We start from the raw sequence: 18562 nt of genomic DNA, 5'->3' as shown, positions 1-18562 counted from the left end.
CTTCTGCTTCCCTACCATTGTATCGGCCTGCAGTAGCCATCAAGTCAATACGGAGGCGGAACCAAGTTCATTATCGCTCCAGCGTGGACATGGTTTCCGAGACACATCAAGAGCAAGTAGAGCAAAGTGTCAAAAGTCAAAAGCAGGTTCTATTCAGGGGGTGACTCTAGCCTCCTCTCTGGACTGTCAACAGCAGCATCCAGGTCGGACGACAACCCACCAGCTACCTGCCATGCTACCGACCCTATGCGTAGATCCATGCATCTAAGCACACAACAAGCAGCTCGCTAACACCACGCTCATCAGTGCCAATTCAAATTTTCTTCCTGCGCAGTGTCATCAACAGGTATCTTCCATACCCAGCTCTGGGCGGGGACCCCCTGAAATAGTCTCCTTCAGTCGGGGGACTGGTTTCCCGAATTGTGCAGGTACCAGAAGTCCGTTGATCCCACGCATGCCATGCAATGCAAATCGTCTGCTCATGTCTCTTTTTCACACACCAAGGTTTTATTAGCCTCCGCCTCTATGCCGGCTGCCTTTCCTTCCACCAAGACAGTTTTCTGGGTTTTGCCACCAGCTGCGCGCTACTATCAGTAGAAAAGCAGCAGGCGACGGGGTGCCGTCGCTTGAGCTTTTGACCGTACAAGATCCCAGCATGAGATCTACGGCCATGTAGAAACACCTAGCTGCCTCAATCATAGTCGAAAAGGGAAGAAGAGAAATGTTGAGGGGAGAAGTCCTCGTTCAGCCGGAACGCGTACGGAGAGAAAGGGGAATTAAGAAGGTCGTACAAGGGGGGAAACCGGGTTGCCAGAATGTACATCGTAAAAAGGGGGGCCAAGGCGGCAAAACATTGTAGAAAGCGACCATTGGGGGTTTATGGAGCCCTACATGATGATGGCCGGGATGTCAACGTTGGCCTTGATGCTCTTGTGGGGAAGAACGCTGCCGCCGTTGACGTAGATCTCGTCGCCAATGGTCACGTCGTCACCCAGGACGGTGACGTTCTCCAGACGCGCCCACTTGCCGACGGTGCTGTTCCAGCCGACAATGGTGCTCTTGACCCAGGCGTGGTCCTTGACCTTGGAGCCGGGCAGGATGGTGCATCGCTGCAGGCGGACACCGTCGCCAATGACGACGTCCTTGCCAATGACCACGTTGGGTCCGATCTTGCAGTTCTTGCCGATCTTGGCGCTGGGGTCGACCATGACGTTGCCGCCGTGGACGAAGGGCTCCGAGTTGGAGGCCAGCAGCTTGGACTGCTTCTTGGCCAGCGACGAGAGGTACAGGCAGGTGCCGGTCAAGAAGTCCTTGGGCTGACCGACGTCCATCCAGAAGCCCTCGAGGTCGAACGAGTGCAGCTGGCCGTCTTTGACGATGGCGGGGAAGGTCTCCTGCTCGATCGAGGTGGGGCGGTTCTTCTCGATGCGGTCGAGCACCGAGGTGTTGAGGATGTAGAGGCCGGCATTGATGCGGTTGCCGACGAACTGGACGGGCTTCTCGACGAAGCGGTCGATGCGCGAGGGGTGGTTCGGCTTGTGGACAATGACACCGTACTTGGAGGGCTCCTCAACCTTTGTGACGACAATGGTACCCTCGTCGCCGTGGGCCTTGTGGAAGTCGAGCAGCTCCTGGAAGGGGTACTCGCATGTGACATCTGAGTTGAGGACGAAGAAGGGCGAGTCGTCCTTGGCCAGGACGGCCTCTGCCAGCTTCAGGGGGCCGGCGGTGCCCAGGGGCTCGGACTCGACCGAGAAGACAATGTTGACGCCGTACTTCTCTCCAGTCTACGGGCGCGCGGGTTGACTCGTCAGCGGGGACCGTACTACTTCTACTGGCAGAGGGATGTGTGGCATGTGTGCTTTTCTCCTTCTCCGAGGCTCGGCCTGTGGGGGAGGGAAGACAAGACAGTTGCGCCTGCGCGGTGTGCGCTTGTGCTTTGGTGTTACGTGTTACGTACCTCCTTCAAAAAGTTCTCCATGATCTCGGGGCGGTAGTTGACGGCGAGGACAATGTCAGTGACGCCGACGGCGGCCAGAGCCTCGATCTGGTGGAGGATCATGGGCTTGTTGGCAAACTCGACCAGGGGCTTGGGGAGGGTGAGGGTCTAGCAAAAGACGTCGCCGTTAGCTTTCGGATCCCCCTTTCGAACAGGACCTGGCCCTTGCCCTGAGGGCTGGCCGGCGGAGGGTTGCACATACGAGAGGGCGAAGGCGAGTGCCAAAGCCACCGACGAGAATGAGGGCTGTTGAGGACGAGGCATGTCAGCGCAGATTCAGGAGTTGGGACGAGCTCGAGCCGAGGCGGCGACCAGTACTCACCCTTCATTTTGAGAGAAAGGGTAGATTATCTGTCTGTCTTGAGGGTGAAGGAGAAAACAAGAGCCGGCCGGAGGCGTATGGCAGCGAGCGTGAGAAGGATGAAGGAGAGAAGAGAGAGAGAGAGAGAGAGAGAAACAGAACCGTGTGGTGGTTCCGGCGTTCGTCAGATGGGCTGTTGTCAGGTTCAGGTTGCAGGAGGTGAAGGCAATGCAATTGCAGATGCGATGCGGAGAAAAAGGGACCCAGTCCCAGTCGCTGTCCCAGTCCAAGGTCCAAGGTCCAAGGTCCAAGGTCGAGGCCAGGGTCAAGTTAACTAACTCACTAGAAAGTCCAGGGGGGGGGCTCGTGTCTCGCTGGTAGGCGCAGCCTTGGGGCCTTGGTCGCCGGTTTGACGGTCCAGAGTCGCGTCCCAGTCTGACAGTGGTGCCAATCTGGTCAAGCGTCAAATGAAGTGTCCCTATTCCCCCCTGTTCCCCTTTGCCAATAAGCACACTCTGTAGCCTGCTTTAGGGGTTGTCCAGGGGCCTTTTCACTTGGCGGGGTTTTTTATTTTTTATTTCAAGGCATTCTCGTCTTCACTTTCCTACTGTGACCATTCGTAACTTATGATTAGGTTGCTTCCGGGCTGCCGCCAACGTCACCAGGGCCCGGGAGCATGGTGAAAGCAGCTGGGCAAATCTACACAGACCCAGAGTTGCCTTCTGTTCGCAACCTTATGCTGTGTGGCACAGCAACGACAGATCACAGATCACTGGGGCTATGGCCGTCACAGGAGCACAGGATCGTGTTTGAAGCATGGACAGGCGCATTCTTTCTCTCCTCCTCCCGCAGCCCTCCCGGCGAGAGAAGAGGACACCCTGTTATCACATACCACCTAGGTATGGACAGACGCAACAACAGAACACGAACTGATGACTGCGCATCCCTCCGAGAAATTACCTATGGCTAAAAAAAAGCCCCCACCCAAATTTGGCTCCCGTGTGCCGTGTCCATGCCATGGGACCGCCAGCCAGCGACAACGCCAGCCGATCTGCGCGGCCCTCGTCCCCCTAGAGCCCCCCCGGGCCCCGTATTCTGTGGGCTCGTGGCGAATTGGACCTCGTGATTGGCTGTCCGCCACCAACAGCCACTCCCGACTTCAGCTCCTTCATCATCTCCCCCCCCCAATTTCCCAGCTCCACGTGAAATTGCCTCTTGAAATTCTGGTTTGGGTAATACAAAACTCCCCATTCCATTCACTATCCATTAGCCTCACCTGGACAGCATGGTCCTTCTCTGCATTACATGGCACAGAGCGGGGGACTGTGGGCAAGCCACGAATGCAACTCTGAAATAAGATATTTGACTTTTACGCGTCACGTCAAAGGTCCGAGGCTGCTCGCAGTCACCCAAACGTGGGGTGACAGTTTGCCTGTGAAACAATACTGGCATTCCTGGTCTCACATCGCATCGGGACCGCCCGACGTCGTGTCGTGTCATCTGACATGCCTGTCTCATCTCGTGTTCTGACCTGACTCACAGTAATGCCATCAACCGCAGAGACACGACACTACTATAGTGCAACACATAAACACAACACGCGACGGCTTCGTGAGTCATTAGTCTTCCAAACATCGCACATATACCGTGTGTGACGGTGCCAAGTAGGCCAGGTCACGATCCATGCGCACTAGGCGACCGATTGAGTCTTCCAGTATGCTAATGACCGGTTGGCCTTTGGTGTACGGAGTATTGCCTCTGGGTATCAGCCTTCATGCCTTTGAGATGAGCACCATACTCGACCCTCCTTACGGACTTGACCTTCAAGAAAAATTGGAGAAGCCCAGTAATGACAGATATCCTGATCTTCAAATATTGGCTGTTCCCAGTCCAGGACTCGAACGCGCACATTCCAGCCCGGCTCTGAAACTCGACCCATTGCAATGCACTGAGAGCCAACATTGTTCCCATATACAGATCCAATAGGTCTGCCCGAAGTCCACCATGCAAGCCGTCGCTTTTGACGACTCACATCCGTGGCGGGGTGAACGCATGCACATATCGGTTCCAGACCGTTGAGACTTGACGAAGAAGGAAGTGAGGTGCAGCGCGCAGCCTTATATACTGGAATGAGAACAGCCAATAGCTTGCTAGTGGGGCCGAGTACCAGAGCCTAAGAGCACTTGGCAAAGACAAAAAGCAATACAAGTTGCTGTACATCAGGTTCAACGTTGCTCACAATGAACCAACCGATGGGACTAGCCACGTGTTTGATGAAACCGCTAGATTGATGGCAACGATGGCTAAGCCAGACTTCAGTTCGATCGCCCTAGAGCACCCTGGCGGCCATCGAGTCACCGTTCATCTCGGTCAGCTCAGCTTCCACAGGCGCTTGTCCGGGGGTATACAGCTCCTGCCCAAGCGCCCACGTTACTGTACTACGGTATATACGAGGCCGCAATCTCCGGGTCACAATCTCCAACGGCTAAGCGAATGGGAACCCGTCGGCCGCCTAGGCGCGGTTCTATATAGCAAGCCACAAAACAAAAATCGAGCTATACAGAGTAAACCTAGAGCCAGGGTATGATTGGCTCAGGCAGGGGGGTACCCGTCGTAGCGATAATTAATTAACTAATAACTTGGATTCTCTCGCATCCCGGAAGAGCAACCTGTGACCAGCGCGTAACGCCCGTCCCCGTGACGGCGAGCCGCCATAGGCCCCCCCCAAGCCCGGCGCCCTGGCCTCCCTACGCACCCCGGGCTTGCGGCAGGCCGGGGCGGTCTCCTCATTGGTCGGCCGGGTATACCGCCTTCACGCGCGCGCGCGGCGATCCGGGGAAGCGGGTTGGGAGGTGCCGGGGGGGGGGGGTATGGATTGGATTGGACTGGAGGTCCTGCTCTCTGGATGGGAGAGATCCCAGGGATTGCGCGCACGTTCCTTCTTCAACCCCCCGCCCTCTCCCCCATCTGCCCCCCCGGGCGTTGGAGATCGATCTTGCTTTGCTGTGTCGACCGCCCTCCAAAAGAACCCCACGCGCCATGTCGTGCGCTGGACCGGTGTGACCACACACCCCCGTAGCCGCCGGTCCCTGTCTTCCCAAGGGCCGGGGCCAGCGGACGTGCCGGCGGCAATTAGACTTCTGGCAAACGCGAGAGATACTTGGAAATCAACCACGGTGGGGGGAAGGAAAAGTCACGTGTGCGATATACCCATGTAGAGAGAGAGAGAGAGAGAGAGAGAGAGAAAGCAGGAGTTCTGGTAGTGTAAAAGCATGGCGGTCTAAAGATTCCCGTCATTGGTCGTTATATGAGCTATCCGTTTGTGATGATGTAAGTGATGATGATGATGATGAGTGTGGTGGTGTTAGTGATGGAGTATGTAGAGCAAATCCTCATGAGCTTCGTTCTTTGGTCATTAAGTCGTGTCTGGCCGCCTCGTTAAAGAGGAGTTCGCCATGTGAGAGTGAGAGAGAGGATGGTGGGAGGGAGACAGGGAGAGATGGAAAGAAGAGAAGAGACCCGAAAGAACAATCCTTTCCGTCAAAACTCGTCCTCGAATGCCCGGCAGAAGAACAAACCCCCCAGAGACATGGATAGCCAATCAGACCCCCTCCTAACTCTGCGTCCTCTTGTCCACCGTCCAGATCCACATCCACGTCCACGGTCCTGGCATTCTCCTCACCATCGCTTGTCACCATGGAAAATCCGTTTGCACCAGCAGTCTAGTATAAGATCCAGAAAGAAAAGAAAATGGTCCCAAGAATAATTGATAAATATGAGAAGAATCCAAAGAGTGCATTTCGACCACTTAATGGTAACAGTTGTTCGCTTTCCAAGTATGAACGTGAAACGATGATGAGGATGATGAAGAACAGGATTCATTCCAAGCTTGTCTGGTTACTCCCCCTCCGAGTCCGTTGGTCCTTCTCCAAGTCCGATGATGGTTTGTCCGTCCCAGCCTGTCAGGAAACAGATGTCCATGGATGCCCCAGTTATCCTGCCTTCGCTACGCAGCTGCTCTGGCCGAAGATCGGACTTCGGAATTGCGTGAGCACGGAGTGTATCCGTTCAACAGAGAACCCTCCTGGAAACGGTCCGTTTGGGCGGAGCGAGAAACCAGCCTGGTCCTTCAAGTCCCTGGGGGCTCCAAATAGGGCACCAAGTCCTTTTCAGGGGGGAGAAGAGGAAAGAAGCTCAGGGCGAGCGAATCAACGTATAGCACCGTGCAGATGATGATGATGATGATGTTTGTGTATTTGTGTGCGCCGTATCATTAAGAAGTCATTTCGTTATTCGTCAGTTGTGGTTCGTTATTCGTTATGTCGTTGATTTTATGCAAATTTTTTCTTTTCTTCCGCTTTCGGCAAGAATGCTCTCAAAGGGGGTATTCCGCGGAATCATGCCTAGGATCAGCTGTGAAGCCTCGTCACTTGTATATGTCCAGTTAGAAAAAAGACCCTGCGCCAATTCGTTCTCTCGGTTTGTTATCCATTGGTCAAGAAAAATAAAGCACATCCAGGGGGGATGCTCCGGCTGTGTCTGGCCTCCATTGGTTCTCTCTCCGCCCCCGCTCAGTCGTAGGAAGCCGTCGAGCTGGAGCTCGAGTGGTGGCCGTGTCTCCCGTGGCTTCCATGGCTCCTGTGGCCACTGGAGGAGCTGTGGCGAGACTTCTTGGAGCGCGACGAGTGCTTGCCCGTCTCACTGGCCGGAAGACCCTGGACAATGCCGTTGCGGGCGAGCATCCCACCATTGACGGAAAAGTTCCGGCACACCATGAAGGCCCTCATGGCTGCATTCTCCTGGGCGAGGCCGTCCGATTCGTATGCAAGATCTGTCTGGTACTCGCGCCCGTTGACCAGAACCAGGCAGGTATAGCCACTGGAGTCACGGTAGCATTCGTACGAAGGATCTCGCCACCCTCTTCGGCGGCATAGGCCTATGGGGCACCCCGTTAGCTGCTGATCTCAGAGAAGAAGCTGTGTCCGGGCGTCATCGTCACCAGCAGAATTTCCAGGGCTGCAGCAGCACTGCAGCCTCATCGAGCCGCGGAAGATCACGGGCATATGCATGACAGCCTGACGATGAACGCCCCGATCTGTCGGTTCTAGAGCAGAGAAAATATGCCAGGAACGTGGGGCCTATAAGTCATAATGACACCCATCGAGTGCAGGAACACGATGGCAGTCTGCACGTCTTAACTCATGATGCAGGGGTTGGCACATGTAAGACGAAATCCCATCGTGGCAGCCCCACCACAGCACTTTTATCACCACCAGAGTTTGTTCCCAAGACGTGTGTGTGCGTGCATTGGTGGCTTCGAGAAAATCGCTGGAAAGGGTAAACAAGTTTCACTTACTCTCGAGATACTGCATATAAAAGCCACCCATGGTGCTGGACTGTCCCAATGGCTTTCCAATGGTCCTCAATTGGGATGCAACTGGCTTGAGATCAAGGGTCAATTGGCACGCAATCCAGGTGGGAAGATGCCCCGTGGTGGTTAACCAGGAACGAGCAGCAACCAGCTAAGCAACGGGGAAGGAAGTCCGGATATGTCTTGGGGGTGTATTGTATGCAGTGAAGCCCAACGTGGGGAGGGAAGGAATTGGGGGAAGTAGTAAGATTCAATATCGGTCAGGCAGCGTTGACGGGTGAAGGTTGTGCTACAACACGTAGTAGGTGTGATGTGGTGTTGAAGAAGAAAGCCCGGCTACGCATTCAAGCTTTTGGTGCGGGAAGTTGGACCATCAACGGCGAGACATGTGTGCTTTATTGCAGAGAACGTGCTGTTCGTGCGGGGCAGGGAACATGTAAAGACGGAAACAAAGAGACTGGACCGAAAAACACGACGGACGGGATGGGAAAGGGGACCAGTTCTCCAGACGCATGTTGAGATGCGGCTCTCAGAGTGTGACCCCATCTTGATGTGCTGGCGCGTCTCGTCGCCAGTTGATAAAACCGTAGAGGACTAGGCAGGTCCACCAGAACACATGGGGTATGCAACCCGTCGAGACGATCATCTTTCGATTAAAGTCTCAAAAAATATGCTTTTGGGAGAATCCGGTACGGGCTCTCCGTTCTTTGCATTCGCTTCCCCTGTCCGACAATGGGGCCTGCCGGGGGGTGGTCAAGTAACTTGGTCATAAAAAATCAGATAAAAAAAAAATTGCTGCGGTATATGCAGAGGAAGGCATAGTGAAGTGGCAAAACGGAACTGGAACCAGTCCTGCGGCCAATCTGCACCGCCAATGGACCGATGACGATTGGAGAAAAAGGGCAGGCCAAAGGGCGACAGAGACAAGAAACGCTCCTATGAGGTGTCCCACGGACCGGCCACCAGTCATGTCACCACCTTAACCTTCCCAGAGAAGGGCCGGGAAGGATGTGCCTGGTTCGTGGCCGGGGTCTTCCAGACCAGAGGCAGGAAAGCGAATCGTCTGCGAGAGATGCCTCTCTCGGCCGCTAATGCACAAGCAATCAAATCGAAGGGGTAAATATCTGGTACTGGAAACGTTGGATTTCTGACGGCGAGAATAGACAAAAAAAGAAGACTATACTTCCCCACGTACATGCATAACCCACCAAGCCCATCTGTCACTTGCTCCTATGGGACAAGCCTGCCTGCCCGTAAGTCGCAGAGGTACGCCCGTATGTATCGCCTCTGCGTTGATCCTTGCACCTTGACAAGGACCCCGGAGGTTCATGAGATGGCGAAAGAGAGGCAGGAGAGGGGTTGACGACGATTGTTCTACGACCACGAGAGCTGAGGAGGAGCAAATGCGGCCATGTTACTGGTCAATCAGTTGACGAGCGCCGTAGTGGGCCGAGATCTTGAGCGATTCGCACAACGGTCCAAAATAGAGAATGACGGAAGCCCATTCGACAAATCAGCATGGCCGACGGCCGGTGAATTCAAGGGTAGCCTAGCTCACTAAGGCAAGGAATTGGGGTAAGAGAAATAAGGGAACGGCGCTTGCTGGAAAGGTCCTTGCAACAAAACATCCTGGGACCGGGTATTTTTTTCTCACGCGCGCTCCATCGAGTCGTCCCCTCAATGGAGCCGGAGCGAGGTAGTGTCGAGTCGACTGGCTCGAGCCGGCACCACGCACGAAGTGCGGTGAACAAGAATGAGGTGCATGAACAGTGAATGGTCTCTGCTTGGCGACCCCAGTCGACCTGGCCTCTGCCCCTAGGGTCCCTGCAAGGGCCGGCAGGAGCCACTGGGAGTCTAGAGACGAACGGCGGCTGTGAATGGAGGAGACAGGGCCAGGCAACTAGGCGAAAAGACGAGACGCTTAACACCTCATGCAATGATGAGTTGGCATTGCCGCTTGATATTAAATCAAGAATGGGCGATATGTGTTGAATGTCAGAAAGGGTATGGGTACCAGCGCCAGCGAACGGCGACCCGCCTGCACGCGAGTACCGGTACTGGGGGCGACTTGGATATCAACAATGGATTCACCCACGGACGGACACCTCGTCGCGTATGGGGGAATAGAATCCGTCGATGACTGAGCACTGCTTCGCGCGATGAAAGCACGGGGCGGCGGGCGATGCCACTTTCTATGTATGTATGTATGTATGTACATACACACACCAGAGAGGAGAAACCGACCGGTAGGTACTGACTGTAAGTACATGCATACTGTAGAACGCAGATAACGATGAAAGAAGTGGCGCCGACCGGGGGGCGAGTGCAGAAGCGAAAGGGGACGGATCGGCCAGCATCAAGAACCCGAGCAGGCAGGCAGCGTGTTTGTTGGTGTTTGCGGTTTTTGGAGAACATGCCCGGGCGGGAAATGGAGAGGCTGATCCGCAGGTCGGTTCCAACGACATCGCGCAGTGGCCTTGGTGGTGAAGGAAACCGCCCGTGGTCGAACAGTTCTGGAACGTTAACGGAGCCGACTGACGGTCCAATGCAAAGCTAGCAGAGACAAGCCACGCAGTCGCGCACGACTAGACAGTGATTGTCCGAGGCCATGTGTATTGGAGGTTTGGGGACAATACCTCATATCTCCACCTGCTGGCAGGTAAATCTGCGAGGACCGGCTCTGAGTGGTGCTCCATCTCATGTGCGGCAACATGTCGACATAAGCTCAGATCAGCCAATCCTAGAGCTCCGACAGCTTCCAGTCGTCCAACAGTATCCTTGATATATACCGAGACGAACCACCAGCTCGATGGAGCTCATTAGTTTCAATCGCTCAGCTACCTTTTTCCTTTGCTGTCGGGATTCCCTTGGCCGGATCTGGCGGGAGCAAACGATTGACTCTCGTCAGCCTGAGGACGACGGCATTGGTCGAGACCGCTTGACTAGCTGGCCGAGGACGGGGAACATACATGCAGACAAATAGCCCCCACAGCCAACTATGCGATGTCGTGCATCATAATCAACCTAGGGCCGCCCAGGACGTATGAGCGCTTTCAGGAGCCAGGAGCCAGGAGCCAGGAGCCAGGAGCCAGGAGGCAAGCAGGCAATGCCCATACCAGCCAGAGCCAGGGCCTACTACGGCACTCATGCAATTGATGTCACTCGGACCAGTCAGTCCAATTGACTTGAGCTGAGTTTACCCCGCCCCCTCTTTTCTTTCCTTACCATGCTGATTATCAGCAGCCGACATCATCGTCGAAGAACGGACGAATCCTCGACTGCTCGGGGGACCCCTACATGGGGTTGAGTGATACCTCTGTTCGCCAAAGTGGCGTCTAACCCAATGTGGACAGCATTCAATGAATTACACGACAGCTGCTGTGTATTTAGCCCGCCCACCAGCACTCCAGAAGATCGCACCACACCGGGTGGCAGCCACGGGCGTTTGGAAGAGGATGCTTATGTCACCGGTGCTTGAGCCCAGATCGCGGATCCTGTCCTCATCGTCTGAAGTTGCGGGAAAGGAGGCTGATGAGGCCTGCGGAGGCCTGCTTGCCACGTCAAGAATGAGGGCCCTCCCCCTAGCATCCTCTCTGAAGGGGCATGAGACGGTGGAGACAGAGCACGACGCATGCAGTCTGCGGTCCACCTTGGGGATAACGCAAGCGGTTGACACAGTCCGTGCAAAACTACATATTCTTTTCTGCAGCGAGCTCCATATCAGGTAAGGACGTTCAAATAAAGCTCCATCTAAAAACCATGTGCATTCCAAACGAAACGTTGACCGCGCTTCCGGGTGCTTCCTGTCCTACGTTGCTGCCGCATGTCTTGGAGATGAGGCTGGCTTGGTGTCTCAGACAAGACATGTGGCATCGGAGCCGGGTCTCTGGGCTGGTCGAGGTCCTGTTCGAGACCCTCCTCGCAATCTCGGACATACTCTGTGGATGAGCTGTGGCGAGCAACGCGAACATGCGCCCCGAGCCTGCTGAGGACCTCTTTGGGTTGGGGTTCCACAAGACCTACACGCACAAACCGCGAATGTAGATTCGCGAATGCACCGTATCCCCGCGGCGCTGGATTCAATTGTTCCACTGCAACCGGGCGAGCCACTTGGGCGACCGCTTCGTGAATGCCGCAGCCGAGTTCATGTGTGGATTGCATTCTGCATACAGACCTACATGACGCTGTACTGGAGTACCAAAGCGGTTTAGCCACAGAAGCCCGTCATCCCGTCTCGTGAGATCGGGCCAATGTGTGAGGCCGGATCCTCTGATGTGCTGTCCTATGTGTAACTGTGGCTCTCGAACAGAAAAGAATGTTCATTCCAGATGGCCCATGCTCCCTTATTTTCGGCATCCCCATCTCGGCGTGAGCCCGGGTGTACCCGTTGTCAGCAGAATCCCAGCCACTGGAATAATTCCGAGGGGCTCATGGGGGCCATGGAATCGAACTTGCCAAAGCAGAATCGTGCAGGTGTTTCATGATGGAAGTTTGAGTTCACTGTGCGTAATAGCCCAAGGACATTGAATTTAGCTTTCAGCTGGGAGTGGATTGATCATTTCCATGGTTGCAACGCCCGCCTGCTGCTGCTGCTGCTATTACGCTGGGTTCCGTACGTCACCATCCGCTGTTGAATGGGGTTGGGTTTTCTGGCCCGTAGCCCCGAGAGTAATAATAAACAAATAGTTTGCATGCAGAGTGGCAGCAGGACATGACTCCTCGTTTACGCGTTACTGGAATGGCAAGAGTGTCCTTGGTCAAGAGAATTCGTATTGGTTCGCTCCGCCTCGGAGGCGGTCACTTGGTATGCGGCCATGAGAGCGGGTCAGAACCCCGGCTTCGATAAGAAAAAGTTCATCATGTCCTCCCGTGCTCCCTGGGGGATGGCGTATACGGGATCTGTGGGATTGAGCAGGTCTTCCTGGTCGTATATCTGGTCGCCCGGATGGGGTAACACGGTCCATGTCACGTTTGCCACCTGCTCGACTCGTAATGTGTCCGTAGTCACGATGTGCTGTGCAGACGAGAGGCCACTGAGCACATAGCAGGTGTGGTATGCATCAGAGCGCCTATAATACGTTTCAATTAGATGTGTCGAAACGCGTTTAGCAACTGGGGGCGAAGCTTACTTTCCAGGCTTATCCCTCATGCCCCCCCGCGAGGAATGATCCTGCCCACAGGAGAGAATGTAGCGTATCAGGCCTTCGCGGTCATAGAAGCTGTGGGTTTCCAAAGTAGGACTCTCTTCCGGTTGACGGCTAGCACTTTCTCCTAGGCTGGCTTGTATCAGCGGCCAGCAGGCCCCGACCCAGTGGCTATAGCAGCCGTCGACGAGCTTGTTGGTGCGGCCAGAAAACCCACCCTCCGGGGCATATTGACGAGCCGACAGCCAAGAGATAAGCCGTGGCACGTCAAGGATCCTATGCAGCATGTAAGTTTGAGTGCCTCCCTTGTGTTGTCACCCGCTGAGTGGACAGAATGAGATGCGGCATACCTTGGGATGATGCGATGAGGAGCATCCAGGATGGAGAGACAGCCTAAAGCACAGAATGCATATGCACCATGTGCTTCGGCGTCCGGTTTGCCGGATATACCACCCTCATACGTCTGACCTACATGCACTGTTAGCTGTTAATGATTAAGAGGGTGGTGTATCTCCCACATCTGCGAACATAGCTGTCAAGCCCAGCAAACAAGTCCGTTACGCCAGCTGCCCTAGCCGGCGAATCTGACGAGAGGTCGAGAGGTAGGTTGAGCAGAGAAATGATGACAGCCGCGCAGTACGCTCCTCTGTTGCATCATTAGATTGAGTCATTGCTTCGCGTGAGCAGGGAGCATTTCCACCCACCGGACGTCAACTTCTCCGCCCACGGACATCTGAAAGCCGCCACCAGGGTGCTTCAATGCACAAAGCCATTTCCACATGGCCCTCCTGTCAATGATGGCATACGCCTCCTCCCCACCAACAATGGCCAGAGCCAAGATCATGGCGTAGGTGGTTGCGAGATGCGATTGCTGGCCAAACCCGCCGCCGAAGCCCCCGGTGTCATTCTGCAGGTGCTGTGCGGTGGCGCAGAGCCCCTCGCGGTACTGCGAGACGTCTTCTCCGAGTAAGGACATACCATTCAGCGCCCAGTACAATGACCATGGCCGGCTGGCATCGGCGGCAACAAACGGCGCGGGAAGTTGCCCAAGAGTAAGCTTTAAATAGTTGATGATCTTCCGTCGGCGAAGGCGAGGTACCCCATGAATGTTGTACTCGATACTGTTGTCCTGGGCCTTCAATAGAGGAAGGCACTGATCAACTGTATTTCCCTGAGCAGTCGAGGTAACGGAAATCAGGTCGTCAGTGATCGGTGGCTCTGCAGTATAAAGGGGATCTATGGGCAGGCTGTAGGCCGTGCGGCTTGTAGCCGTGGACGGCACAACCTCTTCATCGAACATCCTGCGGTTAGCTTGCGGGGGTTTCTGTTGTCTCTTCCTTTGAGAGACGCGAGCACGCGCTAGAGCGAGACTCTTGACTTTGACTGGCATGGAGTATCAAAACTTGTTGATACCGGTTGGGCAGGGGACGGAGGCCCTTCGGGTTCCGTGGAGACTCGACGAGATTTCGCTGAACTCATTAGGCCACTGCAGCTCCGATGTATCCACCCAGATGAGTAGGAGTCATCAGCACATCTTGAAAAAGGCCATTGAAATTCCAAATGAGAATGATTAATCGGCTCGGTGCAGTGCACTTCATATGAGGTTGTCCTTCGTCATGAGCTCCAAAGGACTACTGGGCCGGCTAATCCGCGGGGTAAACGAAAGTTTTCTGGCTTTCCGCGTAGAAGGAGCCATCTAACAAACAACCTCCACATATTACCACGACGAGAATATCGACCTCATGAAACTACAAATGAGTAATCTGGCCAAAACATATCCCGACTGATCAGGGCGCGGAATACAGGGTCCTAAATGCGATCATAGAATGCTTTGCGACCCTTCCTAACAGCGCGCAGTCCGTTCCACTTGATACCACGAAGTCAAAGTCAACCTACAATAACTTGCAAATACGATGTAAATGTGTTGAAATTCAGCTTTCAAACCACTATGTGAAAAGAGAGTCTCCACGCCGTTCCCACCCATCGCGGATCCGCAGTGCTCTGTCTTTGACTGTTTGAAGCAGATTTTGAAGGAAATACGGAGCATGGCCGAAAATACTTTCCGCCACTTCGTGGAGTCTCAGAAAACTTCGCGAAACCATTGGAGGTGAGGGAGTAGACGATACGTGGCGCTCACTCTGGTTTACTGAGGCGAACTTGTGTGTCTTCTATACGCCTCCAGAGACCACTCGAAGATGAGTTCATCAACGAAGAGGCCAGCTTCACCCACAATGCGAAGTCACGCCTTACATCACCAGCTGCCGCCTGGATAAACATGAAAAGCTAGAAACACGCTGATTTGTAATCAAGCCAAATGGAAGGCTCATCTATCAGATGAGAGGAAGGGCCTCCATCGGTTCTGATACCTTGAGCGAACCAAACCCAACTCTATTTGGAATGGCGCCTAAGTCTTCAATGGCAGTCCGGCGTCGTGCTTGATTCTCATCAGAACCGTCAATATTTCTCACCGCCGCCAATATTCTGGTCCATGTAGTGCTGGGCATAAACACTATAGTTGGTATTTGGATGCCCGAAGTCAAGTGGGTGGTGCCCATGGATCCGCCCTCGCATGTAAGCGCCAACAGTTGCCAGGTATGCCAAACGACTTTGCCAGGTATCTCAAATCGATATCGTAAACACCAGCCTGCTAGAAGTTGCGATCACTTGATAGATACGGTTGTGACACTGTATTCGATGGCACGACTGTCAAGGTTTGCTTTTTCCGTTGTCCTTGCTTTTGGCTATTTATGTTCACGAGCGCCGAAGGCGTTGAATCGAAGTTTCAACGAACATCCACGTGAATCCGACGACCATCCGATAGAGTGGAGTTGCTTTTCGGTATCACTCGATGCGCATGCCATCTAATGCACCACACCCAGCATAACTGCAGGTACATGGGAATGTTCGGCAGCCGCAAATATCGTTGCGCAGAAGCTGAGGACGCTAGTAGCCTTGCCAATGATGCAGGTCTCGGCCTTCCAGCTTGGAACATGGCCTGGGACCAGTTGAACACGCGCGGTTCGCATGGATATTCCCCTGTCCTGAAAGCGAAGCAAGGTTGCATACCAAATACGCAATCTTGGGTACGGATTGGCGCCGGCACCGTGACGTGCGCTGGTCCTTTGAAACCGCCTCAGGCGCCAGTGAACGGTGAAGACCCTTATGGAGTCACTCTGAGGCTTCTCATCACGGAACTACTGCGCCTTTCTCGCGAGCAGCTCACCGTCAACAACCGCGACTAGACAGACATAATCCATGGGAGACTAGAGATGTCAGTGTAGTCAGGCAGCGACGCCATCGGAAGCCGCCCAAATACATGCTTCTCGTCGATTGCCGCGAAATACTATATGACTAAGTGGAGCAGCCAGCCTCCTGCTCAGCGCTGACAGACGCGTGCAAGCGTGAGCCGGCGTTCGTTCGGTACCGGTAGCTGCAGATCAGTCTCGCGGATTTCGCGGCATGGTGGCGAAGCCATCATGCGAAACGTGCGTGTGAAACGGAACAGAGACAAGAAGCGGCAGGGGAATTGTGGGCTTAGAGGTACCACTCAGGAACTGATGCCAGTCACTTTCTGTGCAGGCAGGTGGGTTCAGATGAGTGACTTCACCGAGAGTACACGTATGAGTAAGACTTGTGATGTAGGTGACTTTACAGTTTGGGAGTTGAGACTTTGCCCGGTCGTCAGCAGCGGGCATCGCTGCTCGCGAGGCTGGCCTGATGAAGACGACAGCTGGATTTAACTTTTGAGGCTTACGGGCCCAGGGCGGGAGGAGCCTTCTCGGAAGCCACAGAACGGACAGTGCGGCAGCCAACCTCCTCCCAACCACACGTCCAGAGTTTCGGGACATTTTCCCTGCAGATGGACGTGCATTTTTGTTAGTCTGAACATAACCCGCACTGTCCTGGGACTGTCCCGATTCCCTTACCCGCGTGGCCCTTCCGCTTGGGGCTAACAGCAGATCTCTCCACGTTTACGAACTAGCTGGCAGTAGTCGGGCGGTAGATCACCAAGGCATAACGTCGGATGCAGCTTGCAAATAGTTCGATACCCATCGTTGCCCGGTCGGTCCTGGTGGTCAGCTTATCAGCGGGAGTATTCCGAATTGTATCGATAGTCGGGATCAAGGTTTGTTCGGTACTTGATTGTTGAAACTCATTCATGGAGATGATCGACGGCGTATACAGGTGTAACAGTAAGCGCGGGGTCTGGTCAAGCAAGTGGATTGGACACTGTAAGAGACCACAACCTGGATCATACCAGGAGCAATTAACCTGAGAACCCCGCGGAGAGCTCGCACAGCCCACGAACAGACCGACAGCGGCCAGGGAACAACCGACTTTGAAGCAAAGTCAGCGCTACCCGCGCTCTCTTGCTGTGTGGAACAGTAGTCATTCAGAATGGGCTTTCGTGTTTCCTTGGTTGCTTGGGTCAAGTTAGTCTGTGACGGACGGACGCCGTAGTGCGAAGAGGCGGCACTCGCTCGCGCAAGTACTGGGTTCAGGAACAGCCCCGGCCAACTATCAACTGTGAGAGCGATCGATGAACGTTAAGGCTCTCCAATCCGTCTTGAATCTCACGAACCTGTCTCACTTGGTCAGGGAGCACAAATGACGGGGCTTGGGGGCGGTTTTGTATGTTCTGGTGATCTACTGATGCGTTGCACTACTGCTGCAGCCAGAGGCGAAGCAGAACGCGGGGAGGTGACTGGTCCGTACGATGTTGCCCAGTTGGTGTGGCAGGTCTTGCAGAGCAGCTTGCCGTTGAATGGCACGTCCGCTGTACAGTAAGGGAAATGCTAGGGACACTAGCATGGTACCTCGACTGGTTGAGGCGCGATGTCCCGTCAGGTGAAATCCGCCGGAGGTGAACCTGTTGACGATACAGGCGTCGTGTTCCGATGTATCTAGATCAGACAATCGGGCCCGAAGCCCCCCCTCTTCGCGTCTCGCTTTCTGCGGTGAACAGAAAGTGAGCAGTTGCTTGCATTCCGGTGCCTGGGTCTGACGACGGGGTGAGCTCGGCATGGGACCTGGAAACGGGTTTGCCATTCAGGGGCGACGGGACAGAGAAGCATCGTGGGTGGGGATTCCCTCGGCTAGCTGGCGATAAGTTGGTGAGATCCAGCAGATCCGCCGGTGGTCCATCTGCAGCACCCGGGTTTCCTGAGTCGTTAGTGGGCTTGCGGAGTGGTGCCGCGGTGTCTGTGGTGAGGGATTGCGGCATCTGATATGTATTTCGAGACATTGTGGCTCGAACTGGAGGACATTCAGGTGAGACTCCACGAGCATGCCATGCCGTGACGGCGGCAGCTTTGTCTTGGCCCAGACATGTCTGTCCGGGGAAAGCAGAGGTGTTTTATGTGGTGTTCACAGCTTCCGGCTGGCGATGCCAATCAAGCACACTTGTTGAGTCTCAGAACAGGCCACGGGACTCAAGCCCGCCCCTGCAAGTCTTTGACGGGGAGGACCCTGAAGGGCGATCGGCCCAGGGAGGCAGGCCAGAGACGGAGTAGCAGAGTATGCAGTACCCGCTGGGAGGAGCCCGCAAGTGGCCATTCAGCGGTGGCGATGGCGAGCCAGGTACAGTATAGCATCTCGCTCCACGATACCTGGGACGGGCGCGGAAAGAGCAGCAGCGTCGTCGTCCGCAGGGAGGAGGTTTGGCCTGGTGTGGTAGACTTACTGTGGTAAAGTCAACCACGGCCGCGCCCAGTACACCCAGGCTCCTCGATAGCCTGGCGGGAACC

At 54.8% G+C, this 18562-nt stretch overlaps 5 protein-coding genes across 5 annotated transcripts; 1 reads left to right on the top strand and 4 right to left on the bottom strand.

Moving 5' to 3' along the window:
- Positions 1-887: 887 nt before the first annotated feature.
- Positions 888-2328, bottom strand: JN550_004811 (uncharacterized protein; the record flags this gene model as incomplete). The annotated part of the gene is made up of 4 exons (XM_049316368.1): positions 888-1787; positions 1961-2107; positions 2202-2245; positions 2322-2328. The coding sequence occupies 4 exons, from the start codon at positions 2326-2328 to the stop codon at positions 888-890; spliced, it is 1098 nt and encodes a 365-aa protein (XP_049173432.1).
- Positions 2329-6871: 4543 nt separating this feature from the next.
- Positions 6872-7687, bottom strand: JN550_004810 (uncharacterized protein; the record flags this gene model as incomplete). The annotated part of the gene is made up of 2 exons (XM_049316367.1): positions 6872-7236; positions 7657-7687. 2 exons carry the CDS (start codon positions 7685-7687, stop codon positions 6872-6874), a joined length of 396 nt encoding a protein of 131 aa, XP_049173431.1.
- A 4809-nt stretch (positions 7688-12496) lies between these two features.
- On the bottom strand, positions 12497-14115 carry JN550_004809 (uncharacterized protein; the record flags this gene model as incomplete). The annotated part of the gene is made up of 5 exons (XM_049316366.1): positions 12497-12740; positions 12801-13091; positions 13166-13283; positions 13334-13461; positions 13520-14115. 5 exons carry the CDS (start codon positions 14113-14115, stop codon positions 12497-12499), a joined length of 1377 nt encoding a protein of 458 aa, XP_049173430.1.
- A 1600-nt stretch (positions 14116-15715) lies between these two features.
- Positions 15716-16057, top strand: JN550_004808 (uncharacterized protein; the record flags this gene model as incomplete). Its single annotated transcript, XM_049316365.1, has 1 exon — positions 15716-16057. The coding sequence occupies one exon, from the start codon at positions 15716-15718 to the stop codon at positions 16055-16057; it is 342 nt and encodes a 113-aa protein (XP_049173429.1).
- A 1667-nt stretch (positions 16058-17724) lies between these two features.
- JN550_004807 (uncharacterized protein) lies at positions 17725-18060 on the bottom strand (the record flags this gene model as incomplete). Its single annotated transcript, XM_049316364.1, has 1 exon — positions 17725-18060. One exon carries the CDS (start codon positions 18058-18060, stop codon positions 17725-17727), a length of 336 nt encoding a protein of 111 aa, XP_049173428.1.
- Positions 18061-18562: the final 502 nt, after the last annotated feature.

The sequence above is a fragment of the Neoarthrinium moseri genome (assembly GCF_022829205.1).
Source record: "Neoarthrinium moseri strain CBS 164.80 chromosome Unknown scaffold13_Wmoseri_CBS_16480, whole genome shotgun sequence".
Taxonomy (NCBI): Eukaryota; Fungi; Ascomycota; class Sordariomycetes; order Amphisphaeriales; family Apiosporaceae; genus Neoarthrinium; species Neoarthrinium moseri.
The sequence above is the reverse complement of the archived record's forward strand: the minus strand, read 5'-3'. Positions and strand labels throughout refer to the sequence as shown.